The 22,846-nt window shown below is 40.6% G+C and overlaps 1 protein-coding gene across 8 annotated transcripts in view; it reads left to right on the top strand.

Annotated features, from left to right (window-relative positions):
• Positions 1–22,846, top strand: part of PCSK5 (proprotein convertase subtilisin/kexin type 5) — a 465,096-nt gene that overhangs the window by 224,417 nt on the left and 217,833 nt on the right. For all 8 annotated transcript variants that reach the window (XR_012374027.1, XR_012374026.1, XM_073878061.1 and 5 more), the window contains exon 10: positions 4,799–4,902. Coding sequence is in view for 6 of the 8 variants with exons in the window: in XM_073878061.1 (XP_073734162.1) it covers positions 4,799–4,902 (104 nt within the window). In the remaining 2 variants the exon portion in view is untranslated. The remainder of the gene's footprint in view (positions 1–4,798; positions 4,903–22,846) is intronic.

The raw sequence follows: 22,846 nt of genomic DNA, 5'->3' as shown, positions 1-22,846 counted from the left end.
TGTGCAATTTCCCCATAGGACTGGTTCATGAAATTGCTCATCATTGCATTAGATAGAATCGCTCTTGAATGTAAAGAAGATTGCCCTGTTCAGGAAACAGTTTTCATTATCTGGATCTGCTATTGCTGCTCATGTTGATAAATTCTCTTTCTGTACCAAGATGTGTATGTGTTGTCCCTTGTATCGGTTGCCTTTTAACTGCCTGTGATGATAGATCCATCTGGGGCTTGGGGGCGGGGAAGATTACTTCTTGTTTCTTTTTAATAAATGCAGGTGAGTCAGCCACTCAGGCTCCAAAATTGGTCCTTGTTTTTTAAGGACCTCCAAGTACAGATTGATTTCAAACGGTTCACACATGTGCAAGACTAGCTGAGAAAACTCATGGGGAGAAAATTTGTTTTGTTTTGTTTTGTTTTGTTTTGTTTCATTTAAGTGCTAGCAGTTGAACTTAGGAGCCTAACAAGAAGTACTAGACAAAATGTCTTTCTTGGGATATGTCCTTCTCCGTCTAAATCTACTGTTGGGGCCATGAAATACTTTGAGCGGCTCAGAACAAAAATAGAACACCAGGTAGTGGTCGTGGCATTAATTATCCTGTTTTTGCTGCTGGAAACTAGAATTGTTTGAGATGGGGTTCAGATGAGCTCCCCTGACTGGAGAAGTGTTACCCAGCCCGAGGATAAGCCACATCAGAGTGTGAGCATGTCAAGCAGGGTGGCAAGTTCATAACCATAATGTTAAAGAACATAATGTTATGGCCTACAGTAGAAGCATATGATACTATGTTATAAAAATAATCTGATATGTCCTAGTTTGGTATCTTTCCATTTACCTTTGATAGAGTGTGTCAAAGTTAAGCCTTTGGAACCTAAAACCCAAATTAAGACTTGAGAGTCTCCTGAATTCGGTGGCAAACAAAAATCGGCCAACTGAGTTGAGAGACACAGGGCAGGTACAAAAATGGTGTGACCGCGAGGACATGACATGCTACACTTGGCCTCCTGATCCAGTTGTCAAAGAGCCACCTGATGCACCACTGCGTGTATGTCCTTTCCACTTTCGGGGGTCCATCCGGAAATGGCGTTAAATAGTAAGTGATAGCATAGGATCTGCAACCTGCCAGGTGCAGCTGGTTTGAATTGTAGCTCTACCGCTAACTACCTGTGTGTACTGGAGTTACTGTGTATAACTCAGAGTCTCCATTTTTCCATCTGTGAAATGGGGATAAAACCATTACCTATGTTCATATGATGTTTAAGATTACACAGTGATAATGATGTACAACACGCACTACTTGGCCCTGGCCAAGTGCTCATTTAATATTGGTTATTAACTTGAAGCCCCTAAACGGTGCAAACCTTCCTAACAGGAAAAGATTGCACCTCTGGAACTCCCCTGGAAAATCATGTATGTTTTATTGCCTTGAAAGTTCATAGCTTGCTAGCCACATTTCGCAGGCATTTATAAATGTTACCCTTCTAGCGTATATTGTGGTTTAAAGGTAGTTGTCAATAATTCCAGAGAGAAACTTAAGGGGTATGTGGCCTAAATTCTGTGGCTTTTAATGGGCTCAGTGGTCCCCAGGCTCAGAATTGAGAGAAGCTGCTCCTTTCCTCCAGGTCGGTTATACTCGTGGCATCTTGGTTATTGTTTGCCCCCAAAGTGCTTGGTGCTCCGTCTTCTGTTCTTGGAGCTGAGAGGGGACTTGGTATTCAGAAGCCAGTGGAGTATGGCTCCAGGGTAATTGGCAGAAGGGGGTCCGTTTTAGGGGGTCCTACTTTACCACTGTGGCCTGGAAAGTTCCCAGCACAGGGCATACAGCCTTCTCTTTTTCCTTTCACTGTGCATATGGCATACCAGAAGTTTCATAGTCTGACTCCTTCACTTCTGCAACATCAATACAAATAGGTCATAAAATGTGAATCAGACTTCCTCCTAAATACAAGTCCTCCCAGGATACTAGCAAATTAACCTATGGCTATTTCCTGAGCCAATAATTAGTTACCCTCCCATGGGTAGAAACACCACGGATGCAAAATGCCCTTGGTTTCCCGTATTAACTTCCTCACTTTATTTTGGCGAAATTCAGGAAATTTTGAAATTAAATGATTTCTGAACTTGCGTATTATCAAATGTCAGAGTAAAATCACCTGCATGCCGCATTTTTTCCATGCACAGTGTCAATTTCCAGAAGCTAATTTCTTCCTTCTAATTACATGTACTCCAAGAAGAGCTAGTTTCTACAATCCAGCATGAGAGCAAGTAACTCCCGTTTGTTCAGGCTGACTTGAATGCAGAGGCTTCCTGAATCGGCCTGAATACAACTGCTTAAGGCTCGAGATAAATGGTCCCTGTTCTGTCATCATCATCATTGTTATATTATCAGTGCTAAGGGTCACTAGGGAAATGGTCTCCTGATGGTCAGACCCTGTGCTTGATGTTTCCAAAGGAATCTTGCCCTGGTGATAAGTAACATAGAAACTTGTTTCGTTTCTTTTTCTTTTCCATTTTTTTTTTTTTGGTTTTCTATAAAGAATAATATTTAAAATGTGGACGTTTTAGCTGTGTGTTAAATGTTATTTTAAACTCATTAGGTTGATTTAGACATATTTATCAAATCCAGGTGTACTTTTAGGTGTCTTGCTGGTTGCTCATGAAAAAACAGACAAAACAAAACAAAACAAAAAAGCACGTGCGTCTATTTGAGAGGATTCTGCTGTACCATAAATAAGTGGCTGGAGAGTCTTGCAAGACTGGGCTTTTCTGTTGTTGCTTTTTGCCCCTCACCCAAAGAACTACCCTGGGAAAGAGGAGATGAGCATTACACCTCAGGCAGATCAGGAAAAACATGGTGACCGTAGTGTTCAGAATTATCCCTTGACTCTTTTCCTAATTTTTCTGACCATGGTGCGAGCACTCTACTGAATTATTATGTGGATTCAGTATCAATCAGCAAAGGGCCAAATCATGCTATTTGTTTTAGAAACAAAACTTACCCACCTCCTGGGCCCCATCCTACAACCTCTCTCCCTTTCCAGAATTTTGTGCATTATTAGGTTCTAAACTGTGGTTTGGTTCCTAACAAGTGTTGTGTAAAACCAAACAGAAATAAATCTGGTTCCCTTGTTCTTACATTTTTAAAATTCGTGAGGTTGGGTTTCAATTTCCTTAGTATACGTTACGTTGTGAATGCAACCTTACAAAACAGTCTACATCCAATCTCACTCCCTCTTTGGAAATGGCAGTACTGTCTCTCTTTATTTTTAATCTAAGGGCATAGCGAAGTGGTATCGGAACTCTTTAGTACTTTTCTCTCCCCATCCCCTTCATGTTCAAGCCACCACATGGGAGCCGTGGCTCAAAACTTAGCAGAATATTGTACTGTCTACCACTTCTTGATGGCTTATTTCACACCAGGAACTAGGTTAAGTTCATGGTGTCACTTTCATTCAATCATTACAATGAAATAAAGTAGATATTAGCATCCACATGCTAAATGGGGAAGCTGAAACCTTGAGAAGTCAATTTCACATTAAGTAGGAAAAGAAAAGGCCAGAATCTGATCACTGGATCCCCTCTGCTGGGAGTTCACTCTCAAAAACACGTGTGTGGCAAATGTGATGGGGAAACACAGTATAAAGTAAAGTAGTGTGCTGTTCCATCATTGAAAATCAGCTATAATTAAGATACCAGGTTTTCCCTCTGCCTGGGAGATGCCCACGTCCATCTGCGCACATATGGGGGGCCATAGGGATTGCCACGTGCTCCTGTCATACCTCAAGGAAGGTAGCAAATTATCATCCCCCTCCCTTCAATGTTCTGACCCAGGCTTGGCAAATATCCTTCTAAAATTAAGGTGGAGGACGAGAAACAGAATTAGCTACCCAGGCTGCGTGATAACTGCCATATTTCCCAGTTAAGTAAAAGACTGTAACACCTGACATTCGAGACTAAAATGAAGAGGTATCTTGATGAGAATTTCATGCGCGCATTGAGTCAAATGCCTTCCAGTGTATACGTACTCTTTGAAAGAGAACAGAAGTCTGTGCACCTGTAACTGGATTTGTTTTCTATATGTTTATGAGTGGTATTGTGGTTCTCCAATGAAAGGGACTTCTGCTCAATGTCTTTGTGCTCTTCAGTGCTAACAATCACAAGAAGTAGGTGTCCAATAATTTATTATAATAACTACTTATTGCAGATTAAGGGGACCCCCATAGCTGTGTCTTGGAGCCCAGCTTTGAGCTCTGTACCGAATTCTCCTTCTTTGAGAGCATTGACACCTGGGGACTCGGTTCAGTTGAGGTTTTTTTCTATATCCCATACATACACGCAGAATACTAAGTTCTTTGTTAAATTACAAATCAACTACCTGGCGATACAGCTGGACGAGGAATGTTCCAGAAGACTTTGGTTTTGACTTTAGGTGATAGTAATTTTCAGATGTTGATGCAAGCTTTTACACAAAGGACGACCAGGCCAGAATTGGGAGCCATTTTGTTGAGGAAACTGGAAATCCTCACCCTTTTAAAAAACTGAGTGACAGCCGACTAATCCCACATGATTTCCGAAATTCAAGGTTACATTTTCTGCCTCCCTCAGACTAACGTCACTTCTCCACGTTGAGAAAGAACCAGAGCGGCATTTGGCTTCTGTTCAGCCCCAAACCCAAATCACTGACCCTTTGTTTTTAGTACTTTGCCATTTTGCTTTTGCTTTTTTAATTTGCTTGTGACTCTCTGCTTCCCCCATCTTTTTTTTTTTTTGGTACAATGATTCTTACCTTGTCTTTCCCCAGTCCGTTTCTGACCTGGAGAGACGTGCAGCATGTTATTGTCAGGACTTCCCGTGCGGGACATTTGAACGCTAATGACTGGAAAACCAATGCTGCTGGTTTTAAGGGTGAGAACTTCTTTCATATTCTGTCACAGGCAAAATATTTTTATTTTTCCCCCATTTTAAATGGAGAGCCAGAAGTAGAATCCCTCCAAAGAAACTTGAAATTGTGTGCTGACACACAGAGCTGGCTCTTTGAGTAACTAAAACGCAGATTGATTTTTTTCTTTTTTAAATTCAAACAGCACATAAAAGGCAGATTTCTTTGGCTTCCCACATCATAGGTCAATTTCTTAAAAGACAACCAACTACCAAGTATAGTCGACCTATGGGGCTTCTCATTAGTTTGTGATTGCTGTCATTGGTTATCTGAGTGGTGTTTGTCACGATGTGTGTAGAACGTACTCATCTTCTATAGTGATTACTTCCATTTCAGTAATGACTGGTGTATTTTGTTCACTGTTAGTTCCCAGCCATGCTTGCTTTGTTTTTGTTTTTTATTAAAATTCCACAAACAGCTAACTCTAAGACATTACTTTATATGAATGAAAAGTGCTTCTGAAGCTTTAAAACATACAGTCTTTATACACTTATGCACATCATATCATAAGTGCTGCCTGTTTTTCCCATGGCTGAGGATTATAGTTCCCTCAAAGTGTCTTACTAATAGTGGGCAGTTTGTTTATCATCATCCATAACATACGTTATAATAAAAAAATTACTTATATAAGGCAGATGTCCTAAAGTTTCACATGACTTAAATTTTCATCCACTAATACTGTTACAGCAAAGATTACTCTTGGTCATATCTGCAGACTTAAATTTACTCCCAAGTAATGTTGGTATCATTATATATCCCTATGGATGAAAACGAGTATCCCGTACCACAGGGAATAGTGACTTAATAATTGATGTTCTGGTCCCCAGATCTTTGGTAACATGTCGAATCATTCTGGGCAAGTCATTTAAGTATTTTGGGCCCTAACTTTCCCATCTTAAACATTTTAGAAGCTGAATAATATTATCTACATATGATTTCTTAAATATGATTTTAATACATCTTTAGTGAACTCTACCCAGTGTATGCACATACCCATGCCAGAAATGTAAAATGTAATTTTTAAAATTACTTGCAATTATAGTCTCATGCTTAGCCAAATATACCAGATAACCAGTGTCATATAAAGTATTTCTTTGGTTAACATCTTCACTGAAGACTTCACTCCATGTTTAGAAAGTATCCCTCTGCTTTTGAGTAGTATGAGACACCTCTCCTTACTCTTAGACTATATAATGCAGCAGTGTTCAATGAGCTTTTAATATAAAGAGTTGTAAATTCTTTTTGGGATCGCATTGTTTGAAGCCCAAGTCAAGACACTTGATCCCAAAATTGCAGTTGTTACGTGTGGCGTCAAAAATATGTGAAATTTCAGTTGTTGGAGAAAACCCAGGATGTACTTTGCCATAGGTGTGTTTCATTTTGATTTAGCCTCCACACCCTCCCAGCTCTTATTGTCTAAATCCATGAGGCTGGGAGGTGGGTCTGGGGAGGGGGAAGAAGGGACCAAAACATAACCTTGGCTGGTTCAGTGCGCTGCAGTGAACTTTTTAGCAGAAGGTTCACAGACTAAGTACATTGACCTCCATGAAGCTGAGGAATCAACTTTAACCCAAATAAAAGTCTTAGTTTTACTTATTCCTTTTTGGCAAGTTAAAAAGAGCAAATGGTTCTAATAAAAAACGCAACTCTTTTGAAAACCTCTGTTGGTTTTGGAGAGGGGGGAAACAGAGGATTTAGACTAACTCCCCAGGTCCCAACCTGAGTCTGAAGGGGGCTATGAAGTGCTCTGGCAAGGAGGAAAGAGCATTTTACTCTTGCACGTGGCAATATTTAGTATAATATTTCACTCTTCTCTTAGCTTGCTGCCAAGAGTAACAATTAAAGTTCGCTTTTTCATAGATGAATTACCCTGAACAGTCTGGATTCCCAGTGGAATTGTTTTGTAATTTTGTTGATGGCAAGCCCCATATTTCATCTAAACATGATCATAATAAGAATAATTTTTTAAAGAGCTATATTCTTCCCTACCCTAAGCACTACCATCCCCTCCCTGGTGTCCCACAAATAAAAGTGATTAAGGCAGAGGCTCTGAGGAGAAGCCACGTGCTTTGGGAAAGGAGAGGATGCAGGTCACTGGGGTAGAGCAAAGATGGGTGACTTTTTATGAAATAAGAACTGAACTAACAAACAAAAATAGCTAATGCTTGGAAGGGCTTCATGCAACAAGAGCTCAGCGAGAGCTCGTATTTTAAATTAGGTCAGCCAGCTTTTGCAGGCCTCGCTTGGCAGGAACACAGGGCCACACATTTCTCCTTAGACAGGAGAAGCCGGAAGTTGCCTGTGAACAGGAGCCCATGGTCATGGCTGCTCTTTGTCCTAATGCAGAGTGAGGTGTGTGCCTGAAAGGAATCCCAAAGCATCTGGGCTTCCCGGGGCTTGCTTTTGTGCCCTTAATGTTGAGCAATTTAATTGTTTGAAGAGTGTTTAAAAAACCAACCAAACAAACAAACAAAGAGGAAAACCTGAGAAGAGTTTCAGGTTGCTGGGTGGGTGCGCTTCTGCACTGGCGATGTCAATATCAACATGAGCATTTCCTTCTCTCATCAGGTAAAGCAGAAGCAGCTGAGAGTAGCAACCAATTCAGTATGGGGGTCTTGTCATCGATACACTTGATAGTCATCACTGATAATTTCAGAGAAGCCAACACCCTGAAGAACAATTTCTCACCAGACCCTGCCAAGTCCTGACATTTCTGCATGCACTGTCCTTACATTTCTTCAGACAGAACCATATGTACTGCAGCTCAGGCAGAGAGGAGAACCAGATGATCTAGCAGCTAGACCGGTGGGGGCCTCTCAGCAAGGAGGACTCGATGCATTCTAATCCACATGCGTTAGGGACCTGGAAAATGCAAGCGAGTCCCTCCAGCAGCAGCTTGCTGACTTCCTGTTGACGGCACAGGCAGGTTCTCATTCAGGCGAGGAGGTTAGCCTTGAAAAACCAAAGAATGTGGCTCTCTGCTGACTCATCTGTGTGTTTTCTCCGAGGGAGGGATTACCCTGGAGTTGCATGCTGATGAGCTGGGTGCACAGAGTTTCCTCCTCTTTTTCTGTGTTCTCATTATAGTAACATGCTATAAACGATCGGATAGTTAGATTAGCTCACGGTGAAGGGAGTCCCAAAGCTGGAAGCTACTCATCAATATTTTTATGCTAATGATACCTCAATTTTTAATAATTTTAATTGAACTAAGATGATTCTCTCTGCTTCATAAATAATAATCTTTTCTAGTATAGTTAAAAGGTCTTTTGCTGAAGATTTGTTTTTCAGAGTAAACATAGTCCAATGAGTACATACGTATGGAAACTGACGAAACATTATTTGGATGGTTCATTGTGTATTGAATAATTTTGGCTAAATTTCATACACATTTTGACTTTAAACTTTCTCCAGAGATAGTTTCTTTAAAAATAAATGGAATAAATATCATGCACTTATCAAAGAATCTCCTTGAGGTTATTCATGAGGATAGGAAAGTATTTGTATGAGGCCAGATGAACAGATGTGATATTTGCCACTAGAAAACTGAAATCCGAATTCCCGTATTTTGCTACTGATCAGCATTTGCAATGCCGGCAGATGAGTTTGGCATTAAATCATTTATTTGGTTTTTTTCCCAGTGTTATTTCCTGCTCCTTTGATGCCTTCCCTTCCCTCTTATGAAGAGTCTTCTCTAGTTTTTTTTTTTTTTTTCTTTTCTATGCTTTTTAATACCCCGTCCATGCTCCTTGAAATGCACAAATCAGCTGTAGAACAAGCAAGGGCTTTTTGCCATTTGAGTAGTTTTCTTCACAGAACTTAATTTATGCAGTCTCTTCATTTATTTATTTACAAATACTTGCTGAGCACCTTCACGCCAGCCCAACACATGAAGTGTACCCAGAAAGGGGAAGCGAAAGGAAATGTCAGGGCGGCTCCATGGCATTGCCTAATCTGATCTGGTCATGGTATGATTTATGTACAGAAACAGAAATTTACACTGCACTTTTCTTCCCTTCCGCCAAGCCCAAACGATCGTGCCAGGTCATGTTTATAAAATGTGTCGATGCAAATTTCCCTGGTCATGGCAAATGCAGCCTAACCTCAGCAGGAAAAGGCATCTGATGTAGCGACTATCTTTTGTGGCGAGTCACGGATATTTTGACCAGCTCTTTTTGTGCATAGAGGATACATGGACCAACCCTGCCATGCTGAGGACTTTCATTCTGCATTCTTCTAGAATCCATGGCTCCTATCATTTCAGGAAGCACTTAGCTCTTTGTGATGATCCCCTCTGTTCTGCTTTAATCTGTGGAACCTGCAAATCCACCGCCCCCGTCCCCCTCAGTTGCCTGGGCTGTGCCCTGCAGGCTGATCCTCCCCGCCTCGCCTCCCTCCACCCCACCACCCCCCAGTTCATACCTGTGGTTTGTGGATGCACTTAGAAGTACAATTGAATGCATGCAACATCGATGCTCTAGTTTTTTTCAAAGTGTCTGTATTTGGATTATATGACTGTATACAGTTAAACTCTCTTAAATTTAGGAACAGGAATAGACATCAGATAATAAATTAGGACCTTCTGTCATCTTTACTAGGCGAAAGAATGAAAAATATGTCATTGAAAATCAAAAATGACAACTAAGTGAGCGAGGTTACCACGCCTTCCATTTCACTGCCCTCCCAGACTATGTAAGTCTCTCTTTTTCTACCAGCATGTTGCTGAAACCTCCCCATCCCCACTGACTCTTTCTTTGACCATCACTAAACTACTAGACTTTTTTTTTTTTTTTTTTAATTTCTAACTGATTTCCCACCACGGGAAAACAATTGACAGTCTAACATGACTTCTTAGCCTCCAAGGCCCTAACTATTAATAACCTTTATTACCTTTAATTGCCATCATTTTATTTCCACTGGTAAGGCTGGTAATTTTAAGATGTTCCAATATATTTTTAATACCTACCTGTCTTGCTTTCAGTTTGTAACACTTATTAAAAAGAATTAGCAGTGCTGAAACCATTAAGCATGCCATGTGTTGAATTGAAACTAAAGGTTTTGAAATGTGTTCTTTTGAGTGTGTGAAGTGATATCTGATGTATTACCATTTGAAAGGGTAAAGCTATATTTTGTTATTATTGCACTGCACAAATAATAGTTCATCTTTGCCACTTAGCATGCTGATGTGATGTTGGTAGTGATGATTAAAGCTACGTAATTGGTAATCTGCACATCATGTTTTTGAAGAAAGGTCAAAGTGAAATGTTATGCACGTGGTCAGTGTCAGGGGTGGTATTAGAATAAGCTGCTAGATTCCAGGCCCTGTCCAATCTGTAGAAATAAGTCATTGAGTTCTTCTAATGCAAAGAAAAAGGGGAGTAAATACATTTGATTCTGTCGAATAAAATGTGCCACCTGATTTTCTTTCAAGATTCCATGTTTTATACTATTGTACTCCATGAACTCAATTTCATTTAATATGTATGAACTTAAAACCTTTCCTTTCCTATTTACTGACCATTGAATACATGAGCTCATCTTGCTCATTCACCAAAAAAAGATGTGAATCACATAATTTCAGGATTTTATCTTTATCCATTTGTCTGGCGGATGATTTACGTAAATACCTACCTAAGAACAGGAATACGGACCTCCTGACAGGAAACCGCTTGATCGCTGCATAATCTAGAGTCCTTTTCCAAAATACACACTTGTCCCATCAGAGTGTTCCACTCATACTTCCTAAATATGCGAGGTTTAAGAATGCCTTCTACCAATGAAAAATGTTTTCTTCCTGTTGATCTTTGAAAGGTAGCGTTAGGTTTGTTAGACTTTGGGGGGGTGTTTTGTTCACTTGTGTTTTGCTTTCTCATCCCTAAGTGCATAAGTTTTAAATGCATGTGGTTTCACACTTAAAATCCATCTTCAAAATGGAATTAAAATGATGGTTGCTCTAAGTGACTATTATCCCTCTACCAGATATAATTAGTTAATGAAGGGAATTATGTGCAGAATAGTTTTGTGGCTTTGCCATAATCTTAAGAACCTTTAAATTCTAGTAGACAGTCTGTTATTGATATTTTCTGTGGCCTTTGAGGAAGCCAATTAAAGTTTTTGTATCTTGGTTTTTTAGAATGTGGGTAACTCATACCAAACATAATGAGAAGGCTGAGTTGAATGAAAAGTGCTTTGAAAATGGAAAATACCAAACACAAAAAGAGTCCTTTTTTAAAAAAAGAGTCTTAAACGTATGTTTTCATATGTCACAGCTTCCTGCTCCTTGAAATGAGGATACAAATATAAAACTATGCTTGAATTAGAATGCTTTGTTGGGATTGGAATTAAGTTACCTTGAGTGGGGTGAGAGGAAAAAATGAATTCAGGACTTTGTAATAAAGTCGTCACTAATACATCACATAATTTTTATCCCATAATCACAGATCAATATGACTATAGTATAATCATATATCAAACACAGCTTTACTTAAATTCTTTTTTGCAAATTGGTTTTAATGTTTAAATCTCACCTTGGCTTCAACCTACTAAATCTTAACAGTTGTAATTAATTGCTTCAACATAGGAACTAGTGATAGAAATCTGAACTGATTATAGCTATCAATGTCCTACTGACTCTTGAGTCATTAATATACAGTATGCAAGCTGTGAGCATAAAATATTTTTTAACAATATGCAAAAGCTTGTACACTTCAGAGGGAGTTGATGTCTCTTTTTGTGTAATCACCTGATGGAAATCAATTTCACTAATTCTAATGAGGCTGGAGTTCCCCAGGTATTTTTAAAAGTCTTCCTTCAGCATATGAGTTTGGCTATTAATGGCAGCAAATCTTGATATTTTGTGGTCACAAATGGTATTTTAGGCAAAGATAAAAATCATCAAGTCCTAAGCATGGTGATTACAAAGGGCAATCAAGCAGGGCCAATGCTATTTTCAGGCCAAGAGTGTGTTGTGACTAAAAAGTAATGAAATGGATTTCTGTGAAGCACTAATAATTGGATTCTGAATCCAGTTACAAAATAAGATACCCAAAGAGGATTTAAGCCAAGACCATCTTATCAGAATACATATACGCCCACAGACACACTCTCTTACAAAAGCTTTTAAAATTCAACAGTCATTGTCTTATTTGGAGTTTTGTGTTTACTTAAAACAAAACAAAAAACTCACTCAACAGAGTGCTTCAGAACCTGGGCTCTAAAGTCAAACAGCCTGGGACCAGTTTTTAGCTAGATAGACAAATAAATAGTGTATCTGGTCATCTGTGTACATTCTTAATCCACATTATTGGAGTAAGTTTACATATGATAAAAAGCACTGTTTTAGGGCACCTAAAACAGTTGGTTAAGCATCTGCCTTCGGCTCAGGTCATGATCCCGGGGTTCTGAGATGCAGCCCCACACCGGGCTCCCTGCTCAGCGAGGGGTCTACTTCTCCCTCTCCCTCTGCCCCTCCCCTCCACTCATGTTCTCTCTCGCTCGCTCTGGTTTCTCTCTCTCTCTCTCTCTCTCTCTCTCTCTCTCAAATAAATAAATAAATAATCTTAAAAGAGAACCACACCCCATTTTAAGTGTACAAATGTATACACCCACGTAACCATCACTACAATCAAGGATAGAAAATTTCCATCACCCAGAAAGGTCTTTCGTGCACTTTTCTCATCCCCTCCCCCTCCCGCCATCCTGCCCGATGCATCTGGTATCCTTTCTGTCACTAGAGATTATGTTGTCTTCTGTAGACTTTTATATACGTAGAATTACTCAGAAGTGGCTTCGTCCTCTCTGTATAATATTTTTGAGGTTCCTCTAAATCATTAAGTATATAAGGAGTTCATTCCTTTTTATTGCTAAGTGATATTCCATGGCGGGAATATACCACAGTTTATTTACTCGTTCACATTTTCATGGATGACTTTGTTGTTTCCAGTCTGGGGTTGAGTTGAGCCGGTGTGAGTATTCACGTTCAAGTCTGGGGTATGGACAGGCACAGCTTTGTAAACGTGAGACAGTCAGAAAAAGCCTAATTTAAACAGGGACCCTAAGGAGGGAGGAGCTACCCAAATGGCTAACGAGATGTGTAGAGCATCAGACAAGGCAGGCAACTTAGATAAAGATTTGGTCAAGGAAAAGGGAAGAGGTTGTCAGAGCTGGTGTGTGTGCCAAAGGGAAGGCTGAAGAAAACAGTATTATAGACAGAATTTGGCACAGTTCTTCATTCATGGTTTGCACGTAGGTAAAATTGCCATCTTCACGTCACACATCATTCTCACATTTAATATTGAATTAATAAACAGTTAATATTCTGTTAAGATTTTTGTACAATGAAAACTGAGCATAGATATGTGTGGACGTGTGTCAAGCTGTAGCCATTGAAATGCTGTGGATAGCTTAGAGATGCAATGAGCTCCTCTCCCACTTTCAAATGCTAGACTCCCTACTTTATATTCACCTATTTCTTATAACACACCGATTCTCTTGTAACACATCTTTTTAGTTTTCATTTGTCAGGGATCTTAGTATATGATTCTGGATAAAGGGTTAACTTCCTTGTTTGTGTGCTCTGTTTTTCTCTAAGAATACCTGGATTTCAATAAATGGGCTTGAACGTATTGAAAAAGCATAATCTGCTGATCGTTAATGAGTTGTATTAATGTCACGTATATAAACTCGATCAGAGTCATAAATAACTATAATAAGAGGGTGGAAGACGTTGGAGCACTTGACTTACCGTAGGGAACAGAAGCTAGTCTGAAATAGGTTCCAGGGTGGGTACTCGGCTTACCCGGATGTGTTATTTTGTTTGTTTGCATTTCTCAGAGGATTGGGGATTAAAGCTGGATGAAATCTCCATCAGGAGAGCAACAGTTAGGGAGTAGGGAGACGGTCCAGTGGGTAGAAAGGGTAGAAAGGGCGGGTGTGGTGTGATGAGGAAAGTAACTGAAAGGAAACTGACAGCAAAGCTACTTGAATCCCACAGTTAACAAGTTCTCATTTCATTTGAAAAACATTTTGGAGCCACAAGGGTGATTTGAGAAAGTAAGTTGGTAACAGTAATGACATTGAAGCAAGTTGATTCTAGTTGCTTGTCTTGATGTCAGAAAGAGTTTTATTTCTTAAACTGATGGTGTAAATGCATTGGTCCTATTATATATCCTACAAAATGACATGTAGGTAAGAAACTGACTTCGTAAATGTATGCAGATTCTCTTACAGCAATCATTTTATATTATTTTAGTATGCAATTGTATATTCCTGACCTTAAAGCCTGAGACGTTCAGTGAAATTTTTTATCATCTCTTGCCTTCCTTCTAAATGAGGAGAGTTCTAGAGTTGAGATGTATAGTCATCTTTGCTAAATTCTTTTTTTTAAAGACCGGGAAGAAATGCTTTTTGAAATGACTCCTTAATAAACCCAGGGCTAAAGGTGTGGGGACAAGATGGCCCCTTGAAAAATGTCAGGCCAGAAATTGTGCTTCGAGAAGGCCTCACACATTCTCTTTGACCAGAGTCCTTTTGCTGGTCATCCTCGTTCGCCGTCACCTTCAGAAAGCCACTTAACTTTCAATATTTGAATTATTTTTCACGTGCAATTATAGTCTTTGTATTTGCCATGCGACTTTGCAAAAATTTAAGGCAAGCAAGCAACATAATTCTGGGCTAGCCCCTTGAGTTGCTCTAAGATGGCTGCAGGTTGTGTGACAGAAACATTGGCAGTTTATAAAAGACTTTTGCTCTTCCTTAAGCTTTCCATGAATATTTTTTCTTTGCCATGAAGCAAACTTAGAATTGTCTATGATCCTAAGAAACTGCACTGCTTATTTGAACCCACCAGAGGCTACCACTATATACTTTCTTAATGTACCGTGCGAGATGGTTCTGTCTGGAAATCATTTGCTTCTTTTCATGTTGTTTCCTCAGAAGGATCCCCCAAGCCAAGGCAGAAGATATGTGTTCAGCTTTGTTCTAGAATTTGATATTGTGCATCTCAAAATTCCCTGTTGAATTCCTGCCACATTTGGCTAAGGAATCAGAGTGGATAGATAAAAATGCAAGAAATACCTGGGATTGTCTGATCGGGCTGCCATCGTTGATTTCACAGGTTATTAACTGCACTAGGGAACCAAACTGAGGGGTTGGGTAGAGATGGAAATCCAGCCTGTGATCCACTCACCAAGCTGTGCGCCCCAGAGGGGGACACTGTCGACCTAGAAAAAGAACTACCTTTCTCTAGTTCATGGAGATCCCACATGGCCAGCCGTGTTACACAGAATTCTGCTGTAATTCCTCTCGGAATTGTTGAAGGCATGAATATCTTTTAAAAGATACCTAGCCAGAGATGGTTTTGTTCATTGTAACCTTCAGCTGTTGCTTCAACCTTGACAGTCACAAAACCTCCTTTAGCAAACTAGCTCAGTGTTACTAGAGTCAAATAGAGTCTTCCAGTGTCTAGACAAAGTTCGAAGTAAAATCTTAGAATTTTAAGTGAGTGTGAGTGCTAAGTACAAATCTATTATTCTTTTCATAGTCTTTTTACCTTCTCTCAACTTTGTGACCAAAAATGATTGATGCTTCATGAATTCAAATGTATAATCACCTCATCTGGGGCCAGTAGAAGATTCATATTTGGGGTGAAGCGTCCTTCTGAATATTGACATACGGGCAACAGACATAAAGCAGTGATGAAGGCTTTCTTCAAAGCTTATCATCAAGCTGTCATGTGAAGGTGCTCCTCACGGACCATCTTGTCTACCGTCTGTGGAATAGTTTTAAATGTGAAAGGAGCTACGTGATTGAGGCGCACAGGAGAAACTGATAGGAACTCGTACGTATCAGCTTGGATGCTGACACCAGTATTCCCAGCATAGATGGCATCACCCATTCTCTGCTCCAAATCTAACTTCCCATGACCACACTAAGTTGGTGGTAAATGAGTGCCGCATCAGCTGTGAAAACCAGTTCAGAATCCATAAGGGAGCCCAAGTAAATAAGAGGAAAAAATGGCCTTCTGATGACTCTTTTTAAAGTACGATTTTAGTAAAGATGGCGTAGCCCATCCTTGTTTTTTTCCTCCGGAGAGATCTTTATGTTGGTGCCAAACCCTGCAATATAAACCAGACCCAAAGACTCAGAAGGAAATCCCAAAAATGATTCCTGTCCTCACTAACTTCCTAAGGCCAGTGCATCCAGCAAGGTACTGTTACGTGCCAGGTGATTGCTTTGCAGAATCCATCTGGATACGTCTTCTGTGAAATAAATAGATCCAGACTTTTTTTCCCCTTAAAATCTCAATTCAAACTCTTTACACATGTTCACATCTTGCTAGCCTTAGGCATTTCAAAGCAATTAAACTTCTATCACACATCCCAATAATGGCTTCAACAGGCTTCGTTTTATGGCATTATACCAGAAGACATGGTACACTCTGATGTTTCCAGAGTCATCGTGCAAGAGCCAGAGAAGGGTGTTGTGATCACTGCTGGATGTTAACAAATGGGAAGTCGTTCTTTGCTACTCAATGCCATTCTGCCACCTACACGTGCCTGGCTAGCTCTAATAAAAAAAAAAAAATGGTCTAGCTTGAATAGAAAATAAAGGATCTTTTCCATGTTAATAATATCTTCACACTCAGAGAAAATCCCTGATAGAAATGACTAAAGAAGGTCATCCTCAGCAAGAATAGGGGAAAGGGTTATAGGCCAGATGTTAACTTTCCTTCCAAGCCCCACATATATCTTTTTCTGTCCAGGATATTTTAATGAGCTTTGAAGAAGAGAGCACTTTTTATGCAGCTGACTTGCAAAAGACAAAGAGGTTAAAAATGTTCCCGTGTTCATCTGTGATGGATAGATAAATTTTTGAAATGTCTCCACTCCCTTTGCCACCTCGTTATTCTGAGGATGATGCTTGATTTGAGAAATGAGTTGCAAGAAATACTGTGTGTCTTATAGACAACAGTAATCGACAGATATATACATGATGCAAAGAGATTCTGAACACTTGTGATTGAGTCTGTGTGACTTTGGGCAAGTTTTTTTTAATGTTTATGAGGCTTATTTTTTCAGCTGTAAAATGTGAATAATACTATTTTGCCAATAGGACTGTTCTAAAGATTTCATTAGTTAATACGTAATAAAATGCATACGTAAGATAGTATTTTTACCTCCCATATAAACTTTCTTCTGGGCATCTTATTTCGGGAAGCATGCTTGCTACATTAAATGTACTTCAACTATAGAGCCAGTAAGATTAGACAAAATAGATAGATTTAAATGCATTAAACAGAACCTTTAGAGCATTTACTATTTTTCAACATTGTTACTGAGCTTGATATTGTATCTCAAGTCAGTCAAACCCAGATTCTGGCCAAGAATGAATAAACTTTAACTCTTTGAGTTATGTGCATCCACAGAAGAAAATATCTAGACCAACCTGTGCTCAGTGAGTGAGGAATATCTATAGGTTAATTAGGAAAACTTATCTTCCTAAAATACCTCTATAAGGGAAGCCAAAATGTGTGTGGTAGTCCGTATGAAAAGATATTAGCACAATCTGTAGAGCCAGCTTTCATTTCTTGTGCTGCTCACATGAGGGGAGGGGTACTGAGGAATCCTGCCTCCAGAGACTCAGACCCCACGTTGGAGATGCTAGCCTAATTAACCAGGCTTTATTAGCTGGGGTTCCAAGAGAGATGCCAGCCCCAATGCCCTCAGGAGGTGGCTCTCACCATGGGGTGCCTGGACCAACAACTTCAGCATTACCTGGGAACTGGCTAGAAATGCAAATTCTGGGCCTTAATTTCTTCGATGTATTTTTTTTTAAGAAAAATTTTATTTAAGTAGAGTTGACGCAATGTTACATTCGTTTCAGATACACAGCATAGTGATTCACCTTCTTTATACATTATGCTGTGCTCACAAGTGTATCTGTCACCATAAGCAATTACGATATCACTGAGCATGTTCCCAATGCTGCGCCCTTTCTTCCTGTGACTTATTCATTCCATCACTGGAAGCCTGTAGCTCCCACTTCCCTTCATTCCCCCTCCCTCTGGCAACCATCGGTTTGTTCTCTGTATTTATAGGTATGATTCCACTTTTCGTTTGTTCATACATTTGTTTTTTAGAGTCCACATATGAGTGAAACCATATGGTGTTTGTCTTTCTCAGTCTGATTTATTTCACTTGGCACATTGTCACAAATGGCAAGACGTCACCCTTTTTATGGCTATGTAATATTCCAGTGTGTGTGTGTGTGTGTGTGTGTGTGTGTGTGTGTGTGTGTGTGTGTGCCCACCCCACATCTTCCTTAGCCAGTCATCTCCCTGTGGACACTTGGGTTGCTTCCATAATTAGGTTATTGTAAACAATGCTGCAGTAAACATGAATGCACATATTTTTTTCAAATTAGTGTTTTTCCTTTCTTTGGGTGAATACACAGTAGTGGAATTACTGGATCACGAGGTAGTTCTGTTTTTTAATCTCTTTAGGAACCTCCACAGTGTTTTCCACAGTACCTGCACCAGCTTGCATTCCCACCAGCCGTGCACAAGGGTTCCTTTTTCTCCACAATCCTTGCCAACACTTGTTGTTTCTTATGTTTTTTTATTTTAGCCAATCTGACAGGTGTAAGGTGATCTCATTGTGGTTTTGTCTTGCATTTCCCCGATGATGGGTGATGTTAAGTGTCTTTCCATGTGTCTCTTGGCCATCTGTTTGTCTTCTTTGGAAAAAAATGTCTATTCAGGTCTTCTGTTCATTTTTTAATGGGATTGTTTGGGATTTTTTGGTGTTGAGTTGCAGAAGTTCTTTATATTGGACCTGACTTTAAAACCACTAATCAGTGGGACCTAGCAGCATGTGCTTTGACGAGTCCTCTGGGTAATTCTGATGCTCACACAAGTCCAGGAACCACTGACCCTAGTCCTCCGCTGCGTGTAGTGACTCACCTTTTCCTGTGCATTTAAGCGGGGCCAGTCAAGTACCATCCTTAGAAGAAATGAAAACATAAAGTCTCAAATCATTTCTTTTTTCCAGAATTTGGATAGGGAATCCCAAACTTGAAAAGTGCCCTCTAAACATCCCTTTAAAAATTAATTAAAATTTAAATTAAAATCACATGTAAACCATCATATCTCTTGTCAGTCGCTTGGCCCTTTGCACCCAGCTACACTCAATCACTTTTCTGTCAGTTGGACTATAACCCTCTGTTTTCAAACTTGGTATCCCCCCCCCCCCCTCCCGCCCCCACCATCTTGGAAGAAAAACAAAAACAGAAAACCTTTTCCATTATCCTACTGCCTTCCTTCGGTCCTCCCTTATACAACTACAAATCCCCAGCAAGTAGTCTGAATTAGCTGCTTCCACTTCCTCACTGTTGAGCCCCTCTGTAATTCACTTCCACCTTTGAAGTGAAATTACTCTGTGAAACTCTCAACCATCTCCTGTTTGCCAAATCAAAAGTCTCTTGCTTTCCTTTGAGATTTCCTGCTTTTGATCTACCCAGTCCAGATCGCTTGCTTGCCTTGCCTTGCCTTTTGTGATGCAAACCTAGAGCCCTTGTTCTCTGACACTTTAATGATGCCTGTCTCTCCCTTCTTTCAACTTAGCCATTCCCTGAGGTCTGTGGCTTGAAGAGTTCTGGAGGGGATGCACACACTCTCCCCCCCTCCACCCGCCGCCCTCTCTCTCACCACCTCTTAATTCCTCAGCTCCCCCTGACCCACATCTCTGCGTTTCTTTCAGTTACAAGTATCACCTCCTTATTAATGATTTTCAGTTCTACATCGCCAACGTTGTCTTCATCCTTTACCAATCTAGAATCTCTACGCAGGGCTTCCCCTATGTCGTTGCAAATTCAAAACTCCGGAAACAGAATCTGTCAGTCATCTTTTACAAAACAACTTCTCCCCAAAATGTACCTCTGTCATCAGGGGGGACTCTTTTTTAGATCACCCTGTTCACCATCTTCCTTCTCCCTCCCCTCGGTCTCCCACTATGTGTGAGTTGTGACATTTCATTGCCCCCTCCTTAGCTGACCTCTCGTTTCATTCAGTTTGTCCATAACCATAACCTGGTTTACGATCCCTCGTGCCTGCACCCTTGAAAGAACCAGTTCTCTGCTCGCTTCCTTCTAGCCTTTCATAGCCTATATACCAAGGCCAGATCACTCGTTCTAGAATATCAGTTGAATTATGTCATTTCCTTGATCATTGGCTACTCACTGCCTGAGGTCGAAATCCACCCATGGAATTTCAGGGCCACACAGCTTTCTTGAGGAAGCCACCATTCCGAATCTCCTGCTTTCATTACTTAGCCCCAAATATACCTCCGTGAATCCACATCTTACTTAAGGATTGAAGAACCATCTCAAGTCTTTTTCTTCTAAGAGAATACACAATCCTCATTAATGGCCTATTTTTCTGAGAGTTTACAGGAATTTCCATGTTGTTGTCCCTAAAAATGATGTGAGTTTTATGTAATTGAAAAGGAAAGTTCATGAGAAGCCTTATATAGTACTTGAAACTTGGAAGGATAAGTGGTAGTTGTCCATCTTCTTTGTGTTTTGCAACCATCAAAGCAACAGTGAGTAATGGCTCCCTATCACGTGAGCCATCAATGAAATAACCATGTCTTTACAACCACTGTTAACCACTAACTGTGAAAATGCACTCACTGGAAATTAACATCAACCAGAATTTCTACTCCTGCCTTTTATGAGAATGTAAGGACAAAGCAAATAAAAAGGAAAAATTAAATGAAGAGTTACCTAAAAATAATATGTAAATGATTCACAAATAGGAATTTTGACTGCTGGTTCATCCAGATCCCAGGCTGGTAACTGCTTGCTCAAGTTACACACCAAGAAGATCTAGGCTGGTGAGCTGATAAATGGTCAGTCTAATGTTCAGTTAGCTTTTACCTGAAGACTCTTGTAGCACGTTTTAGATCTTGTTTTCGTCTTTATCCAAACAATCTTAGTTTCCTAAAACAAGCGCAGTTGTGATCTGCACGGACCCTGGGATACATGGCTAGCTCTCTCCAAGCTGGTAAAATGTTTTCTTACCTCCATTCGAGAAATACTAGTCAATTATCTTAAGCAAATGACTTGCTTATTATAACCACATTGGAAGTAAATTAAAAGGGAATGGCCAGAGAAAAGAAAATAATTTGATTTTTTTCTTCTTAAAATAGGAAGAGGTCCTTGAGAGAAGGCTGGTATATCTCCTTAACTGTGTAAATTTAAAAAAAATCTAATAAAAAAATATCTTTACATATGCCTATGTAATATAATACATCGTGTGTATATCCTCCTGTATGTAATGAAGTCCATCACACATGGAGAAGCCCTCACCAGTGTTTTCCTCAACTCTTCTTACTTCGTGTCTGTGTAATGATGAGCCTGTCAGACTCCCTGCAGCTCCTGGCCAAACCCATCCCAAGGGGAGCTTTGAAGTGCAGACCCCGCCGACAGCCAGGTACCAGTGTCTGGAAACTTCCCACATGCAAGTCCTCAGTAGCGCCAGTGATGGCTGGCATGTTTGGATCTGGCTGGAGTTGTGAGTAGAGCCTGAGATTTTAGGAAGAGCGAGGGGAAAGATAAAAAAAAAAAAAAAAAAAAAAAAGCCAGGCACAATAAGGCAGGTGTCGACTCCATTCTCCTGCCCCCAGGGAGCCTGCATTTTGCACCATGGGGACAGAAGAAAGCCCTCTGTCGTTCTGACTTTCTAAGAGGCTTAGGTGCCTTTCACTCTGAAATCTTTTAAAAAGGGTATGTAAGGAAGAGATTGATGTCGGAGAAAGGGGTTAAGAAAAGGGAAGACGTGGGTAATTCTGGAAGCATCCTCCTTCCATCTGTCCGAGATATTTAGGTGTCGAAATGCTGACAGGAGGACTGAAGAGCTTTACTCTCCACTTTTTCATCCTTAGGAATCTTACGTTTTATGTTTTCCCATTTAGCTATTTATTTTTACTTGCAAAGGGCAGCACTTCAGCGACGACCTAAGGCAAGTGTCCCAGGCCCTCTCCTGTTTCACCCCCTCCTCCTGTTTCCCACATTTGGCTTGGTTTGATTAACTGGCGCGGGGTCCTGGGTGGGAGCATCTCTCAGAGCAGGTGGTTCAGCGCAGTGAGGATCAAAGAACCCAAAGGTGCAAGGCCTCCAAAGCTGCAGGACCTCTTTGATCTCAGGTTGGAGTCTGTCCCCACACAGATCAAGCAGTCCCCCCTCAAGACAGGAATTTGCGTAACTACCTTTTAGTCTGGTGGTTTACTGACAGGTAGATGAGAATAGCAACAGCCTGATTGAGGGCAGAGGATACCCCCCCATCGTGGTTGGGTCGCAGCTCCCCGGCAGTCTGCTCTCACCCCCTTATTTCCTGCCATGTGTTTACCACGAATGCCCATCCCCTGTTGACCACTCACCCCACACACCACCCACACCAGGCCTGCTGGTTTCCTCCTCACCCCAGGAAACCACACGCAGACCTGGTGATTATTTAACCAGGAGGCCGTCAGCTCACATGTATGGAGCGTGTTCCCGGCACCAGGCTCTATCAGGTTCCTTCATCTCCATTGTCTTTTTCACTGATTTTGTACTCTTTTCAAATCTGTTTATTTTTTTTTTAAGATTTTATTTACTTATTTGTGAGAGAGAATGAGAGACAGAGAGCATGAGAGGGAGGAGGGTCAGAAGGAGAAACAGACTCCCTGTTGAGCAGGGGGCCCGATGCGGGACTCGATCCCGGGACTCCAGGATCATGACCTGAGCCAAAGGCAGTCGCTTAACCAACTGAGCCACCCAGGCGCCCTTCAAATCTGTTTAGTCAGTGCTTTTAATTGTTTCCTAGTGAAATCATTAAGTTACTCTTATCTCATGCCTGCCTAAGAACACATACCA

This window comes from Callorhinus ursinus, unplaced genomic scaffold (assembly GCF_003265705.2).
Source record: "Callorhinus ursinus isolate GAN/ISIS: 27379988/994484 unplaced genomic scaffold, GSC_fseal_2.0 scaffold28, whole genome shotgun sequence".
Lineage (NCBI taxonomy): Eukaryota > Metazoa > Chordata > Mammalia > Carnivora > Otariidae > Callorhinus > Callorhinus ursinus.
Note: the sequence above shows the minus strand (reverse complement) of the source record. Positions and strands in the feature narration are given on the sequence as shown.